The sequence below is a fragment of the Sceloporus occidentalis genome, unplaced genomic scaffold (genome assembly GCF_023333645.1).
Source record: "Sceloporus occidentalis isolate IW3139 unplaced genomic scaffold, rSceOcc1.0.p SCAF_26, whole genome shotgun sequence".
Lineage (NCBI taxonomy): Eukaryota > Metazoa > Chordata > Lepidosauria > Squamata > Phrynosomatidae > Sceloporus > Sceloporus occidentalis.
The window spans coordinates 13,689,937-13,707,406 of NW_028317006.1; the positions used below are offsets into that span (position 1 = coordinate 13,689,937).

The 17,470-nt window shown below is 41.4% G+C and overlaps 2 protein-coding genes across 2 annotated transcripts; both read left to right on the forward strand.

The window, feature by feature from the left end:
- The first annotated feature begins 833 nt into the window (after window positions 1–833).
- On the forward strand, window positions 834–3,892 carry LOC149300199 (cytochrome c oxidase subunit 5B, mitochondrial-like). Its single transcript, XM_089485652.1, has 4 exons — window positions 834–846; window positions 1,789–1,859; window positions 3,236–3,335; window positions 3,780–3,892. Exons 1-4 carry the CDS (start codon window positions 834–836, stop codon window positions 3,890–3,892), a joined length of 297 nt encoding a protein of 98 aa, XP_089341778.1.
- A 12,068-nt stretch (window positions 3,893–15,960) lies between these two features.
- LOC149300200 (neuropeptide Y receptor type 1-like) lies at window positions 15,961–17,073 on the forward strand. Its single transcript, XM_089485653.1, has one exon. It carries the CDS (start codon window positions 15,961–15,963, stop codon window positions 17,071–17,073), a length of 1,113 nt encoding a protein of 370 aa, XP_089341779.1.
- Window positions 17,074–17,470: the final 397 nt, after the last annotated feature.

The following is a 17,470-nucleotide window of genomic DNA, read 5'->3' on the forward strand; positions in this document are numbered from 1 at the left end:
AATATATATATTTTTTATTGGGAAAAACTGTTGTGCGCACAATTTTTGGACGTGTGCACTCTCTAAAAATGCTATGTGCGCGCGCACAAGCGCACAGCTTAGAGGGAACACTGCTCCTAACTGTTTTGGCTGGCTCCTAGATCCAAACCAAATCAGTTGACCCCTGCCTTAAGATCCAGTCAATGGCATAGTGGGCGAGTGCTGCAATGTTGTAATCTTTTGGCTTTGGGACATTACGTTCTGCCACCCTTTGTGATCTTTGTAGTTGTGTAGGAGTGATTCTCGCTTTCTCCCTTCCAAATTAACTTACAATTTGGGGCCTAAGCAAAGCAGGCATCGTTTGCAGCTGATATAAGAGCCTTGAGAAACCGATCAACTTCAACAGAGCTGCTCTACACGAAAAGGTCAGGTGCATTTATTTTCTGCAAGACTGTGGCCATCTGGCTGACACACAGAGAGAGAGGGTTGTGGGACTAGCACCCTCAACAAAATCAACAAATCTAAAGCACCAGAAAGCGCAGTGCGAATTGTCTGGTCTATGGCGCTGTTCACCCGAGCTATAATCTTGGTCTCGGCAGGAATGCCCACTTTCACACAACCCGGTGCTCGCTATCTTTCAGACACCGGTCTCTATTGATTAGAGCTCTATTCTCGTCACGTGACTGCAGCGCGCAGGACGGGAAGTAGGTCGCTGCTTCCTGGGAGGGTTACAGTGTCCCTATCCGCCGGTTGCTGATCACTTCTCTGTCATGGCTTCAAGGTTACTGTTCCGCAGCGCCGTTCGGGCCTTTACTAGGACCGGCACAGTACGTGCTGCTGCCCCGGTCCGCGGCATGGCTGCAGGCGGTGAGTACAGGAGTGGTTTGAGGCATGTAAGGCATTTTTTTTCGGTTCATATTTTAGTACCTGGACAGAGGCGCATGGACGGGGGCCTGACACAGAAAATAATGGCCGTAGATACCAGTCGGTTAATCTTTCGCCTTGTATTCGTTTATATTGTGATAAGATGCTATCGCAGACCTATAGTAGCTAGCATGATAACTCCCGTCATTTCATTGTGACGGTGACTTATCTGGGACACATCACCGCTTTATTTAACATTACCGGCCATTGTTACAGAGACGATGTGTATTATTTGCCATGTACCGAGTGCATCCTTAATGACCCAACGAGGTGAGCTGGATGTCGGTGCGACAGGCTGACTGCTGAGGTGGACGTGCTTGTGACGGAGATAAGCCCGCAGTGGGGGGTAGCAGACAGTCGTCTCTCTCATTAATGTTAATACCCCATTCTCCAGTCTTTTGCCACCAGGGTTTAGTAACGTTATATCTGTAAACCGACCTCTACTACACTATAGAGAACAGATCCCTGTAACTAGTATGTTAAATCAGCACATTGAGTTAGCGAGTCTCTCTCGTTACTGTCATAAGCATATAAATGGTAGTTTGGTGTCCCAGGAGCTGCATGGTGTAGAGTAGAGCTGTCAGACATTGTGTCCTTGAAACATACTTCCTGTTCTCCCATGTTCTTTTTGTGCTTTAATACAGAAGTATTTATGAATGCTGGTTCTGGACATGGTAATCCTGCTCATTGACTGCAAAATGCATATCCAGTATCTTTATCTACAATCATTTTACTATCCTCTGTGTAGAGCGATATTTTACAAACACTTATATTTTAAGTAGTCTGTGTGTTTATTGTGTAAATGTTCCTTGTGAGGAGTACATATAATGTTACTGTTGTCCACTTTTCTTAGTACAGTTAATGGTTATCGTGTTTCCTTTGCAGGTATTCCAACTGATGAAGAGCAAGCCACTGGCTTAGAGAAAGAGATCATGGTTGCACAGGAGCATGGCGCTGTAAGTCACACACACTCCGTTGCCACTACTGGACAGTAGACTTGGGGGGGTTTCTCTTTCGTGTTTTAAATTATATTATTTGATTTTCATTTTACATTGGGATTACTTGTGTCATGCTGCCCCACTTACCGTTGCAGCAAAAGCATGACTCCTGGAAGGGTTGTATCCATGTTGACCGTATTGGGAGGTCACATGTTTAAGGTCGGCTGGAAAAGAAGCGATCAGATGTTTTTGTTGTTTTGCGGAAACAAAAACAGAACTTTATCCGTTGATTTAAAGTCAATTTACTCTGGTAATGTTGTGAAAATCTATAGTGGATACATTAAATACAAGCATAGATTTATTAAACTAAGTATTTACATACTTTATTGTTATAAAGTGATGATAGTACCTATAATGCATTTTACATCCCCTTTCATGGGCAGCTGTCCGCTATCTTTTTGTATTTTTAATGGCGCAAGAACCAGGAAATAGATGCTTGAAATGAGTACCTGTACCATGAATCTCACAAAGGGAATTTGTATATTAGTATGCACAGGTTTATAATGTGGTGATAAATATTTCTCAAAAATATTCCTTTCATTCGTTCATATTCTAGGGTCACTTATCAAGCATTCTCATTGTTAAGAATGTGGTCCTATTAAGCCGGGTCTTAACAAAACACAGGAGCTGCTGTTGTGGGGTCATGTGATATTGCATTATGTGACCTTTAGCACAAAGATAGGAGAACCCGGCTTTCTATACAGCCAATGGGTGGAGACACAAACCAGTTTGGGATAGAAATGGCTGATGGACACTGCTCTGTATAGAACCAGTTAGTGTGTCTGGCCGCTAAGTGTAAAGTATTGGCATTTGCCCAGTGCTTATACTTGGCAGTTCTTTTTGCCATGCCCTTGTATATCTTATTTTAAAGAATAAGCCCTGTTTTTTGCTTATGTTTGTGAAACATGCTGCAGAGTTGTTAAACCCTCCCTTTTAAACCCTATTCAAAGCAAAATGCTTTCTAAACTCTTAAGAGAAGGCAACCAAGTAACAATGCAGAGAAACTGGAATAAGTGGTCTCTAAAATGTTGTTGATTTATTTTGTTCTTCCCGTCATCTTGCAGCCTCCTGCTGACATTGTCAGACGTATCGCAGTGTTAGTTTGTAAATCACTGTGGCTCTATTTCTATGATCAGATGTTAAGATTGCATCCACGCCATATTATAATGTTTTAATTATGCCCGCAATGTAATGAGATAGTACTATATTTAGTGAGTGATTATCTGCTTTTGCCAGTTTACCGCTCTTGTTGTGAAAACCTCTTGTAATAACTTAATGTGCTGTCATTTGCTTTTGTGTATTGTGCTATATAGATGTTTTATTTTTGTTTGCAGGATCCATACAGCGTACTGTCACCACGTCGGTATGCAGGGACCAAGGAGGATCCTCATATTGTTCCTTCTATTAGCAACAAGAGAATTGTGGGCTGTATCTGTAAGTTTGTATATACCTAACTCAATGTGATGATAGAAGCATATTTCATGTTTCTAAATAGTATAAATAGCAGTTACTCAAATTCCTGATTTAATAATTAGAGTATATCTGTGAGCTCCTTTAGTACAGAGCTGTCTCTGTGAGCTTAAATTAGTGTTCTGTCTTTCCCTTTTCTTTCATAAAATTGACCCATTTGCCATGCCAAATAAGCATCTTGGTACACAACACCATACATGTGTGCCCATACCTCTGGGGTGTTTGATTAGCTTAATAAGAGCAGCAGTCATGAGTAACACTAACACAACTTCACATGGCGGTTTGTCACTCTCATTACAGCTTTAGAAACCGTTAAGCAGACCATCTTGGTCCCTTCCTTGATATTGAGTTGCTATTTACATTGAGCATGCTTGTTTTTACTGTACTCACAATCCTGTCCACCAACAGGTGAAGAAGACAACACTTCTGTAATCTGGTTCTGGCTGCACCAGGGAGAAGCCCAGCGCTGCCCGTCTTGTGGATCCCACTACAAGCTGGCTTCACACCATCTCTCCCACTAAGTAGCATTAACGTGCGGTCTTCTGTTTTAGTCGGGGCAACCAACCTGTCTCAGTTTACCATTTTATTGTGTACTGTATCTTAATTCCCTTTGGCCTGGGACCATGAATAAAATGCAGCTGTCCAGCCTCCTTACGTCTTGTCTGTTTTTCTTTTTATTTCTGCTATGAATGTTGCTGCCTTGGGAAATTAGTGAGCAGTTACCAGATCAGTAGCAGTAAATACTCCCCTCTGCCGGCCAGAAGAATATCATCCTTATATCTTACTAGATGTGCACATTGCTTCATAGAGGTCGGCCTTCATAGTACTCTTCTGTTCGATCTAAGAAATGTACATAGCCTCATGTCTCTATATTGCTCATTAGTTTTTGCTGTTATATTTCTCAATTACATTTTATGTAAGTTTGAAGCTCAGGATGTGTGATTACAAATACAGTTTAACATTGTAGCATATTCAAGTCTTCAGTTTGTTTGCTGTGTGAACAAGATACTGGATGTGTGTAGTCAACATATAGATTAAAACAAATGTGGTGACCACTGGGCTGCCATCACATACCCACAGTCCTCTGCTCTCATAAGGAGCTGTGACAGTGTACCGGGTGCACAGAGGGGAACGTGTAAGGTAAGTGTGTGTGTGTGTATATATATTTTACACACACACACACACAAGATATGGTGTGTAACGCACTCACTTGACTGGAAGCAGTTGTAATATGCCCGGGTGCTAACAATCCAAAAAGTATATACAGCTTGCAAATAAAAATGATGCACTCAGCGGGTCTTCTTTTTATAAAGTTTATTGGCTTAGTAAATGTCCAGCGTTTCCGCTCTCAATGAGCCTTTCTCAAGAACAATAAATGATGCAATCTGTGGCAAATTTATAACTCAAATTAAATTGTTTACTAACCTGTATGGGACGTGGTCATGTGTGATGTGTTCCTCATGATAATCAGCTGTATTAAGGGCGTTCTAATCAAAACTGAAGTGTAGTGACCAAAAGTGCTGAAAAAACGGCAAGAAAATGTGCTCTGAAGTTAAAAAAAACAAAAAACAAAAAAAAAAGTGTAGTGGATAGCTGTGTATGAGTGCCAGAGTCGGTGGTATGAACTAAATAGGAGGACTGACTAAACGAGTAGTGTGTGCGTGAAAGCTATGTTGCATTGTGTGTATGGGATGGGAAAATTAAATATTTAAAACGGAATAAAACATGGTGATATGTGATGTGTGGATAATCCACATAATAGTGCTCATACATGACCCAAAGTGACAATATAATACTAAACAAGTTGTTTGGAGGTACATGATACAATCTCATAGAAGAGGCTGAACAATAAGCACTATTCATAATAAAAATCCATAGAAAATGCCTATGTAAAATATGTTAAAATGTATTTACATGTAAAGAAACCGATGTAATTCCAAAAACACTACTACAGTATACCTACTCAAAAATTAAGTGTGACGTATATAAGGCAACCAGTTATAATAAACAAAAATCATAAAACTTCAATATTAGCGAAACATATTCGTTGAGACCCTTGGGTCAGTATCTTTTCTATGCAGGGTATACCCCAAGCTGTTATCGGAGTGTCTGTATGCACTTACATCTAAAAATTGAATTGAATGACTGACGTGTAAGCGTAAGCTTGACATTGGTGTCATAGCTTTTGAGGGTATCCACCATGTGTTGAAGCTGTTCCTCGGTGTCTTGCCAAATTAAGAAAATATCAACAAAACATGTATAGTATTTGATTTGATGTCGGTATGCATCCAAAATATATCTTTTTTCAAAGCTGTATATAAAGGTGTTGGCATATGATGGTACCATAGCTGCTCCTGTAGCAGCACCTGCTATCTGTAAATAAAATAAAAATTAAATAAAATAATTACATGTGAGAAACATAAGAGCTCAATGGGGGGGGCTCTGTAGTTAGATGATGTCGTCAGGATGTCATTAATGGCTTGAATGCCAGCTTGCTGTGGTATAATTGTATATAAATTCTTAAGTTGTTTAACTTCTTCCAATCTGGATAAAAAGTCTGGTGTGTCTTTAAGACAGGTAGGTAAAGCGTTAATGGTATCCTTCAAGTGGAAATCGATGTATTTACATAAAGGTTCCAACATGCTGTCTCTAGTGGACACTACAGGTCTTCCTGGAGGGTGGCGGCTGTCCTTGTGTATTTTAGGAATCGTGTGTAGTATAGGATGTTTAGGATGGAGCACTTCACGATACTTCGCTGTGGTTTGGTCTATACTGTTGGTATTCAACCCCATTTGTATAAGGTCTTGTATCTTTTTCCGGAACTTGCTGGACGGGTTGTTTGTTCATCTTACGGATGTTTCTTCATCATTTAATTGTGACATTATTTCCGTTTATTAATCAATATACGTTTGGATCACTACGCCCCCTCCTTTATCCAGCGGTCTGACGATGATGGTAGTATCTGATTGTAGATCTTTTAACGCTTGCCATTCATTTTTACTAAGGTTGGAAGATGATTTAGAATGAATATATATATATATATATATACATCTGTGCTACCACGAATTATAGATGGTAAAGGAACTTGGAATGACAGGACTGCATTAATTAATTTTCTGGAAGTGGAGCTTCTGCGTTTTTGTAAAAGGAAGCTAATAAAAATACATTCCTTTTAAGATTATTTGAGTCTGTAAGAATGATGCAGTTGTTTTTTTACTTTGGGTGGGTTTTGTTTTCATAGTCTGGGGTTTTCTCTCTAAAAGGAGAGTTGTTTCAACTCATTATGAAAGCCCAACACTGGAAGAAGACCCAAAACTGCCCTGCATAGTGTATAAGTCAATGGGTAAAGAAATCTCAATGATTTAACTATACATTAGACAAGGCCAGCCAATCATAAAAGATACAACCTAAGCGAGCTGCAGAAAAAACTTGGTCATATATATATATATATATATATATATATAATGCCTGGTTAAATCAGTGACTTTAAATGCTCACCCACTGAATTATGCATTGTACAGGGCCATCTGCTTTTTGCTGGATAAAAATGGGACTTTGTAATGAATAGTGAAGCGAGGCAGATGAAACCACAATTCTCCCGGTGACTCTCCCTTTAGGGAATAGATACCACAGGATAAACATTTTTAACCAAAGTGTTTAATTTAGCCAACACCCAGAGCATAGTTTACCCAGGTTTTTCGGTCAGAGGATGTTAGTTCTGGGGATTATGTGAGTCTAATCGATTCAGTTAAGCACCCAACTTTTCTTATAACAATACTCCAGATCATCAACCTAAAGATTCTGCAAGTACTGTAAGAAACAGACAGGCTTGTTTCTCACCTTAAAACTTTTAATTTCTTAATTGTTTTAATTATTTCATGCATGAAATGGAATACTGTAGACAATATTCCAGAATAATGTAATTGATCACCGAGACAACTACCTCGCATTGAAGCAGTATCTTAAAGGTGGACTAATAAATGGAACCTTGAGGCAAATTTCTCAGTAAGTTCCTCAGTCAGTTATTAAATTATATTTACATATGAACAAACAAAATGTTTTATATGACACACAAAACATTATTATTCTCGCTTTACCCCAATTGGTTTTCTCCTAAAGCAGTATTTTACCAAAAATGTAGCTTTTGGCAGGTATTACTACCAAGACTGGTATTCATGCGTATTTAAATGCACATGTACCCCATTAGCAAATTCTACCAAAGCTCAGATGGAGAGTATTACTTCATCCACATGCTGATACCTCTTCAGCCCTTCAAACCAAAAGTGTATTGTACACAAGCCCAGGCCTGTGTGATATTTAGTTAATTTTACATTTTTATTGTTTCTTAAAAATGCAATTTTTCCATTGTTTCTTGTCCATTTTATCTCATTGCAGAGGAAAGGTAGCCTTCTTCCTTAACAAAATGTGCGCTTGATCCAGAAGATTTATTGGAGTGCAGCTTGGCATCGATTTCCATTAAGATTATGTGTGTGGGATAGCTGGTGCCTACTCTAGATAAAGCATGATGAAGGTCATTGGAGTTCAAAAGACTCATCTGTGAAGCGCCGGTGCATTGAAGCGCACGTTCTCTGCGGGCTGCCTCTGGTGCCTTCCAGTAAAATACAATGAAATTTTGTATAACGTTTTCTATAAAATATTGATGTTTCCCCCATTGCATTGCATGTAACCTCCAGATGTGCTATGAGCCACACACTGGTCACCCATCTGCTACTAATACTGTTATGAGCTGATACATTTGTTGCCCCATGTGTACGATTTCAGCTTATTAAAAATATTTACCGCAGATGGATCTTGACAAGCCGTGAGTTGAATGTATTGTTTGATGAGGAAAGCTGGTATAGCTCACAAGGCAGAAAACTCTACACTGGTAGAAGCTATAGCTAAGGAATAAAAGAACATATAACCAAGCCAGTCGATATACACAGATATATAAAATATTCATGGAAACAGGAGCGGCATTAGGTATAGTTGGCTGGGGCATGTGTTGGGGTGTTCCAGCCCTACCTTGCTCTTGTTCTGCTCTGCTGTAATGGCGTTTGGGTACACTTAAGGATTGTATAGGAAAAGCTACAGATGTGTTAGGAGACATCGATAGTGTGCATTCACAGTGGCAGTCTGCTGCTGGGTAATGTGACAACACTTCCAGCTCTTACAAGCATCCCTGGGAATAATGGAAAATTAATCATCATCGAATCTGATGCATATTTTTTTTTTTTTTTTTAATAATTCTTCGAAACATAAACATCTCAAGATTAAAACTGGCTAGTCCGTAAAACAAGAATGCATATAGAACTTATTCAAGCCACAGTGCGAGAAAACAAGTCATTTGCTAAATAAAGCATTCTGGAACTAATCTAATTGCTGCCATTACAAATCACATTTCTAATACGTTTTACCTTGCCTTGAGAGGAATATAAAGCTCTGGGGCCTGGTTTTAATGATTTTTAATCCAATCTGCATACAGTGTAAATTATCTCATCCTGTCCTCCAGAATGGTTTGCATGAAACATCAGCTCTTCTTGTATCTGGGAGGAATGGCTCATTCACACCTTTGCTGGTTCTAATCTCAATATAATTACCAGTATGGGTACATCTGACTTTCCATGTTCTTGCTCTGGGGCCGATCAGAATATGCTACGCTGAGAAAGACACAGGCTTTCCTCCTGGCTCAGGCTGGTATAAGGTGCAGTTTATCTCTTAAGGACCTAGATACCCCATGATTTTCCATAAAACGGTTTCAATCTCAGAGCGTTGTTGTGCAATATGTTCCAACTCGGTTCTTTTGTTTGGTGAGAAATGAAGGGCTTGGCCACTACCTCAACATAGTCCACTGACATGCAGTCCACACCTTCCATAAGTTATTCAGCTCACAAGTGGCAAGTCAGGCCTGAGCACGAGAAGCTGAGTCGCCATTAATCCTAGAGAGAACGAAATAAAGAACGGACGACAGACATGTCTCCCAACATTTCAAATAGCCAAAGATGGGGGCTTGTGTTTTATGGGGGTGTGGATAGAGGATGGACCTATAGCTATTTATGGAAATGCTTTATGGAAATGCTTTGTATAACCACATCTTGTTGTTTCTATGCACATTTGTATGACTTTTAGGGATGGAACACCATGTTGAACGTATACCCAGCATCCATTATCAGCTAAAACCGCTTACAAGGCACAGCATTCAAATACACAGCTTTTCCACCTCAATAAATAACGTTGAGTGCCGCTCTTTTCCTTTCTGCAACCAGCAGAGGAATGAAGGCCCTGAACCTTTCTTGTTCTGACCTTTTAAAGACATTTAACATTAAGGTGTGGCTCCTTAAGGACCCCTCACCTATCTGTGTATCTATCTATCTATCTATCTATCTATCCACACACACCAAAAGTATTGGGACAACTGACCATAATACAGACAGGGACTTTTATGACATCGCATTCTAAATTCATAGACATTAATATGTAGTTGGTCCCCCTTTGTATAACAACTTTCACTCTTCTGGGAGGGCTTTTCATAAGATTGTGGAGAGTTTCTGGGGGAATTTTTGCCAATTTATCCAGCAGAGGATTTGTGAGGTCAGGCGCTGATGTTGGATGAGAAGGCCTGGCTTGCAATCTCTGTTCCAGTTCATCCCAAAGGCGTTTGATGGGGTGGAGGTGAGGGCTCTGTGTGGCCGGTCAAGCTCTTACACACCAAACTCATCAAACCATGTCTTTATGGACCTTGCTTTGTGCATTGGGGCCACAGTCATGTTGGAATAAAAGGTCTTCCCCAAGCAGAGCATTGTCCAAAATGTCTTGATATGCTGAATGGGACAAACCAAGACATTTTAGACAATGCTATGCTTCAAACTTTGTGGGGACAGTTTGAGGAAGGCCCTTTTCTATATATATTTTTTCTATATATTTATAGGTGTACCTTTCCACCGTGACTGAGTTTTTCATTTTTAAACTAATATATCACTGGATGTTTCCACTGGGCTTTCCTGTAAAGTAGCCAAAGATGAATCCTTGATTCATCTTTAATCTATTATTCCCTGTAACATCTGTTTTGGGTCAGAGTGGCTTTATTGAACATTTTGCACACTTATAGGCAAATCATATTAAAAAGTAACCCTTCCTATGTCTGAGGCTTCTATCTAACCAGTGAGTAAAGGGTGCACTTGTCAAAGGTAAATACTGAGCGATATGTGGAGATCAGTCCTGGTGGTAAAGTGGTGGCCATCTATGCATCTTTGACAACAAAAAGAAGACATTTGCCCGGAAATCAGATTAGTTCTTAAACAATCCGATTGATCAGAGCTGGGTATGCCTTGAGGAGCGAGAGAAGGTGCGGATACTGAATGTACTGAGCATTACAAAACGTCTGGATAGGTCTTGGACAGGAGCCAATACAAGCAGCTATCAACTAATCTCCAAAGTTCACTGCAGTGAAAGGCGAAAGCTCAATTTACAGAGGAGGCTCTTCAGTGGGGAAACTAAAGAATTTCTACATACAACTAAAAGTTTGGTTTTATACTCTGTTCAGTTCTGGTGTTGGCTGCTTGCACGTAGGTGATGGGAGTCATCCCAAATCCCAAGTGATGCCAATCCCATGCATGTTTATATTCCCCACTGTATTAGTCTCTACAACGTCTGCAGGGAGGCTGTTCTGTTTTTCCACCTTCTCAGTAAAGTTAACATCTAAGCCTCTGACCTTCTAGTTTTAGATTATGACCTTTCTCGCATGTTGAAACGTGTTCCAAAACATTTAAAAATGTTTCCTTGTTTGAAATAAACCTCTCTTGTTTGGAACCGCTCACTACACTGCACTCTACCACATCTCCCCTATCTGGGAGCCAAGACCACAAATAATTTAGGAACGTTGTGATCAAATCGGGTATGCAAGTGATATTAAAGAATATAGACCTATGTTTAGCATCTAGACAACCAGGGCTGGGCCAAAACATTATGCTGCCTGGGTCCAAGGATCCTATGCTGCGGCCCCCCACAACACAACCATGCCGTATCCACGATGCTATATCATGATTAATCATTTCATTTTCTCATGCCATCCGACAGAGGGGCCGCCATCAGGGGTACACGTATTGCATTTTAAGGGGCCTGTAGATAATCCAAATAAGGTGTTGCACGTGGAACTCAAATAAAGACTGACACCAAAATAAGCCTTAAAACATTTACTTTTGAAAAAAAATCCTTAAAAAAATATATTTTTCTCTGCTTAGATCTTTTTTTATCATTTAGTATTCATGTGTCTTATTCATTTCAGCCAAATTCCCTCAATGGCGGCGTGATTGCAAAAGAACAAAATTAATTGTACATTAAAAGAGAAGTAGCGGTGGCAGATAGATAATACTGGCCAGATAGGCTCCATATTTTATAAATAAATACTATGGTGGCCCTTAAAATAAAGTGCTTCCCAAATAATGTTTGTGTGAACATGCTTGGCTCACATACAACTAGGTCCTAAGGCTGGCACTCTTGTATTGGATGTTGTTTTTCTGGCTATTAATACTAAGCCCAGGATTTATGGAGAATTCGGATTCAAACATTAAAACGTAGGCCAAGTGTACCCTATATATATATATAGATATATATATATATATACCGTATATATATATATATATATATATATGTTGACTCCATCTTCTGTCACCGATATTCTCATTGGCCATTTTGCAAAGAATCAGTGGAAGACTCGAATATATAATGGGCACGTGTCTCGGATCCAGCTGTCAGACGGTTGCCAAGAGGAGAATATGTGAGATTATTCCTAGTATTTGTACAGATATGCACATGCGCAGTGACCCATAGCTAACTAACTAGGTTTATTCACTAAGGTATGGTATGTAACATCACTAGATTCATTTGTCAAGGCGTTATGTTTTATTGGTAACAATGTTTATTTTTTGCAATCTCACGTTTGTTTCATGACCAAAAAAAAAAAAAAGATATGTTGTGTTTATTCATTTTTATGAAATGTTCTTCCATAGCCATACTCCGCATTTTATGATCACAGCAGCGTGGAATTGGAAGGGGTCGTCTGCAGACTGTTTGCCCCAGAGAATCTGCCCCTTCACTCTGTGACCTTGAGATTGGGGCAACTAAAAATGCGCTGTTTTAATATGAATATAAATCCTCCTGGAATACATTTACATGAAGGAGGAAATTTGGGGGCTTTTTTTGTCCCTACTGTTTGGATCATTATTTTGGTTGCTATGGTGATCAGACTACATAAACATTAGGCCCAATGTTTTCTTCCCAGGCTGTTGATGCAGTGTTCATCGGTCCACCTTCCAGCCATGTCTGCTGCGTGCCATAGTGGACGTTCTCATTCAACATACATTAGGTTGCGTGTACACAAGACATGAGCGCCCTCCACCCAGAAGACATGATTGTTGGTGATCAATAGGATGGTAACCAAACACAACAAAATGTAGAATAGCTGTGGGTGCATAGGATTGGTATAATAGGTGTTGTACGCACTAGTGGCATATTCTAGCCTAGGCCCAGGGCAGCGGCTTAAGTGGGTGACAGCACAAAACAGGGTGCTTGGATGCTCTATTGGGCGATTAGGCTTCTTGTAGCCATATGCCAATTGGCTGGTTAAAGGGAGAGCTTTGATCTCCAACCCATTTACCTGACCCAAGCAGGCAAAGTCCTGCATTGGATGCATTAGAAGGCGCTGTGTCGTTAGATATACAGAGCAGCTAGCTATGGCGCGCAGGAGAAGGACGCAATGCGGAGGGGGCTGCTGGGGGTAGATAAATGCGTCACTGATAAGCACAGGATAGCACAGTGGACAGCCGACAAGTTTCAGCCCAGTGGACAAGCCCAAGCTAAATGCCCCAAACCATAGGTTACATTCAGGGAATGATCGCTAAAGCCTTAGAAGAATAGACATCCATAACCAGGAGTAAAATATATAACAGGCTGCTGGCAGTGGCCCGAAATCTCCAAGCCACAGCAGCCCAAGGAGCAATTTTATGTGGCTACCCTGTGGATTTCCAGATTCCCTCACTGTATAAAACTCTACCACTTCCGCTGCGAGGCTGTACCACATATCTACCACCCTCTCAGTAAAGTAAAATAATTCAGTGAGTGAATAGGAATACAGGGGACATGTAGCCATTGTGTAAATGCAGTGACCAGGAGTAGGAAAGATGCAGTGCCAGCAGTGCAGTGTGTGCACAGTAAAAAAGATGCAGTAATAGTTCAGTATGCATGCACACGAATGGCAGAGATGCAGTGACCCTGCAGTGGGTGTGCACAGGGCCGTGGGGCGAGAGAAGGATTTGGAATAATTTGTTTTCTGTTGCTGGCAGATTCCAGATAAAAAGAATTCGGTTTCCTAGCAACAGCAGCTCATTCCCCATAATGAGTCCGTCCGTCTGCTGAGATCTCTTCATTTCACCCGCACAGGATGTGAGATTTTCTCCCGTGAACCTAATCTCCTGTGGGTTTGGGGGGCTGCACCGGCACGGGTCCATCACTCCACAGAGCCCCCCTCTCCATCACATGCCTCTGGCAAAGGAGCGCTGCGAGTCACAAGGAGCCAGTGAGTGGGAGTGAGGGGGAGAGCTAGGGACTGGGAAAATGGTGAAGGAGTGGGAGAGGAAGGGAGAGTGGGTGTGGGGGTGAAGGGGTCAGGGACAGAGGCTGGGGCAGGACGTCTAAAGAGAGACCGTAAGGAAGTGGGAGGGCGTGATATCATGATACAGATGAACACCCTAAGAGGAAAGGGACCAGTAGAGAGGTGATGCCAAAAGATTGGAGGCAGAGTCAAGAGTAAGGAGCAGAGTGAGGAAAGAGGGGTGGAGGAAGAGAGGGAGATAGCAGGATCCTCACAGTGTGCAGACATCTGACAGGTCTCTCCTCCCACCATCTCTCACTGCTCCTCACTATCCTCTCTGGACACCCACCACCTGCATGCTGATACTCTACTGTAAGTGACACGTAAGTGACCCCTGTTGCCCTGTGTCTCCTGTCCTGTGGGTGGGCTGTAGCTGGAACATGCTCTTCTCAGAGGTGCAGCTCTTTTGGCTGTGAGAACCCAGAGATCATGCAGTCACAAGTAAGACAGGTAGTCCTCACCTGTCTGAGACCTCCGCATCCCCTGCCTGAGGAATAGAGTAGTCCTTCTCCCAGTTTACTCTGTTACTGCTTTGGGGGCTAAAATTGTCCAAAAGCTACTAATGCATATGGATTCTGAATCTGCTTTTCCTGTAAACTGCCATGGCTGCTCCTGGAAAATGCAGGGTCTGTGAAGCCTCAATATGCTCCCTATGTGCATCAATCCCTGATATTATAATGTACCTCCTGCCTATGGCATCCAGATTCATGCAACCTTTTACAGCACAAAAGTCCACCTTTTTTTGCCCAGCATAGCCTTTCCCTAACATGGTATTGGGATTTTTGGGGTCCTTCTGTTTATGATGTGGTTGTATCCCTCTGAGGTGTCTTCAACTTCTGTTACTGTATTTGCCACGCGCAGGGGGGCAATTTCCTCACTGTAGGAGAAGCCAATGCAAATGTAGATAAAGACTTACTGACATTAATCCAGCAGTCCTGGTCCTTCTATGATAGAGCCAGCACTGCTGTTTCCATCGTTTCGTGGTAGAAAATCTACACATTTCTTATGACACTCAATCAGGGATGGCTAAAATATAGCTCCCATCATGCACAACCACAGACAATGATGAGAATTGTAGCTCGACCGGCCTTATATAAAAATCATTAATGACTCGTTTTAACTGGAAGATATTTCTGAGCATATTTACTGATGAAACAGTCTAGGAATAGCCAGAACAAGTGGGAATATTAACCTCCTCCACATTGTGAGTGAAGTCTTACAGCTTTGATGTTATTGCTAATTTGTGAAGTGCTAAAGTGGGTTGTCTGCCCAGCTCAGAAGATTAGAACCTCTTTGGGGCAGAAAATGTAAGATTTATAACCGCAAACACCCACCTATATTTCAATTAAAACTGATGGAGGAATATGTTCTCCGGCATCTACATTACCTGTAACTCTGGGGTTTGTATAACATTCTGAAAATTACAATAAAAGAGAAGAATATAGGGCTATTCTAGATCATCTGGGGAACATACGACTAGCAGATTCTAAACAATCCCAATCATGTCCTTGCTCCCATTTTGTGCCGTGTTATTTAAAATTGATTTATTAAGCTAAAGCAAGAGTTCACCTATCCTTGATTGGCAGGTGCAGAGAACAAGTCTGATTTTCACTGTAACTAATTCAGTAGTAATACATTAAAATATACATCTAAATTGTGTTTCTTAGATTTTTGATTCTTGTGTTACTTCTTAACATCTGCTTTGAGACTACAGCTATGACAGTTAATTAAAATATTTCAGATGAATAGGATTGCAATGATAAATTGCTTAATTTGTTTTCGTACACACTACATTGAACTGTACCTATAATTAGCTTTCCCTCATTAATCTTTGAATTAGCTTAGCTCACTAAACAGGACACACTGTTCATGGTAGAATCGAGGTGATGGGTCCTATTTTTTTTTGTAGGTCCTGCCTCAGGGAAATTGTATTCTTAAAAGATGGAGGACTACCTGCGTCTTCTATACCTAAATTTGTCTGGGCGCCTGGGCCCCAACTGGGATGGTGAGGATCCTTGCACAGACTCAGTGGGCAATGTGACCTTCCTTGTTGTAGCCTACAGTGCTCTGATTGCAGTTGGTCTCATTGGAAACTCTTGTCTGGTCTTCGTCATTGTCCGTCAACGAGAGATGCGTAACGTCACCAACATTTTCATTGCCAATCTGTCCTGCTCAGACATCCTCATGGCCTTGGTGTGCCTACCTGTTACTGTCATCTACACCCTGATGAACCGTTGGATTCTGGGGGAGGCACTCTGTAAGGTGACACCTTTTGTGCAGTGCATCTCTGTCACAGTATCTGTGCTGTCACTGGTCCTTATTGCCTTGGAAAGGCACCAGCTCATAATTCATCCAACTGGTTGGAAACCTTTGCCATGGCATGCCTATCTTGCTGTTGCTGTCACCTGGGCTGTGTCTTGCTTCATCTCCTTACCATTCCTCTCCTTCAGTATCCTCACTAAACATCCATTCCAGAACCTGTCTCTGCCATTTGACCCCTTCATTGATCATTTTGTCTGCACAGACAGTTGGCCTTCTGAGAATCACCGTCTGGCTTATACTACCTGCCTCCTACTCTTCCAGTACTGCCTGCCACTGCTCCTCATTCTTTTATGCTACCTGCGCATCTTTCTGAGACTGCGCAAAAGGAGGGATGTTGTAGAGAGAGCAGGAGGTGGTGATGCTGTTGGCCGTAGAGGAGGCCATCGCAGAGTCAACATCATGCTGCTTTCCATTGTGGTGGCCTTTGGGCTTTGTTGGCTACCACTCACTGTGTTCAATGCCCTCTTCGACTGGGATCACGAGAGCATCTCTGCCTGCTACCACAACCTCATATTCTCACTCTGCCACCTTTCTGCCATGGCGTCCACCTGTGTCAACCCAGTTATGTATGGCTTCCTCAACAGCAACTTCCAGAAAGAAGTGAAGACCCTGTTGCTCCGCTGCCGATGTTCTGGGGGTAGGGACAGATATGAGAGTTTTCCACTGTCCACAGTCAGCACTGAGGTCTCAAAAGCATCACTGCAGAGTGTCAGCAATGGAAACAATGCATGAGGCTACCCATCAGGACTATGAGATGGTAGGAGTTGTTCTCGCTGTCAGGCGTTCCGCCATACATAGTGAATTTCTAAACTCTTTCTCAAACAGGAGAGAGCGTCATCATGCTGCTTCAGTGGTGAGAACTCTGACTCAGTATCTAAAAAAAATTCTTAGACGGCTCACCAGTTTGGAGAATTCTACTCCATTCCAAAGCCTGTTCCTGAAGTCACTGCCTCAACCATGATCACGATCAACTCACTTTGTCTAGACCATAACATTTGTACATACAGATTATTGTAAATCACAATGAACAAAGTCAGGATAAAATTGTTTGCAGTAGTTGTCTCACGTTTCCACATTTTGTACCCTTAGAAATCTAAAAAAATATAAATGAAGAATCTGATAATAATTG

Coding starts and splice junctions, on each gene's coding strand:
- LOC149300199 (XM_089485652.1), top strand. Junction 1,860..3,235: donor TTGCACAGGAGCATGGCGCT/GTAAGTCACACA, acceptor TTTTGTTTGCAG/GATCCATACAGCGTACTGTC. Junction 3,336..3,779: donor GAGAATTGTGGGCTGTATCT/GTAAGTTTGTAT, acceptor GTCCACCAACAG/GTGAAGAAGACAACACTTCT.
- LOC149300200 (XM_089485653.1), top strand. CDS start 15,961: ATGGAGGACTACCTGCGTCTTCTATACCTAAATTTGTCTGGGCGCCTG.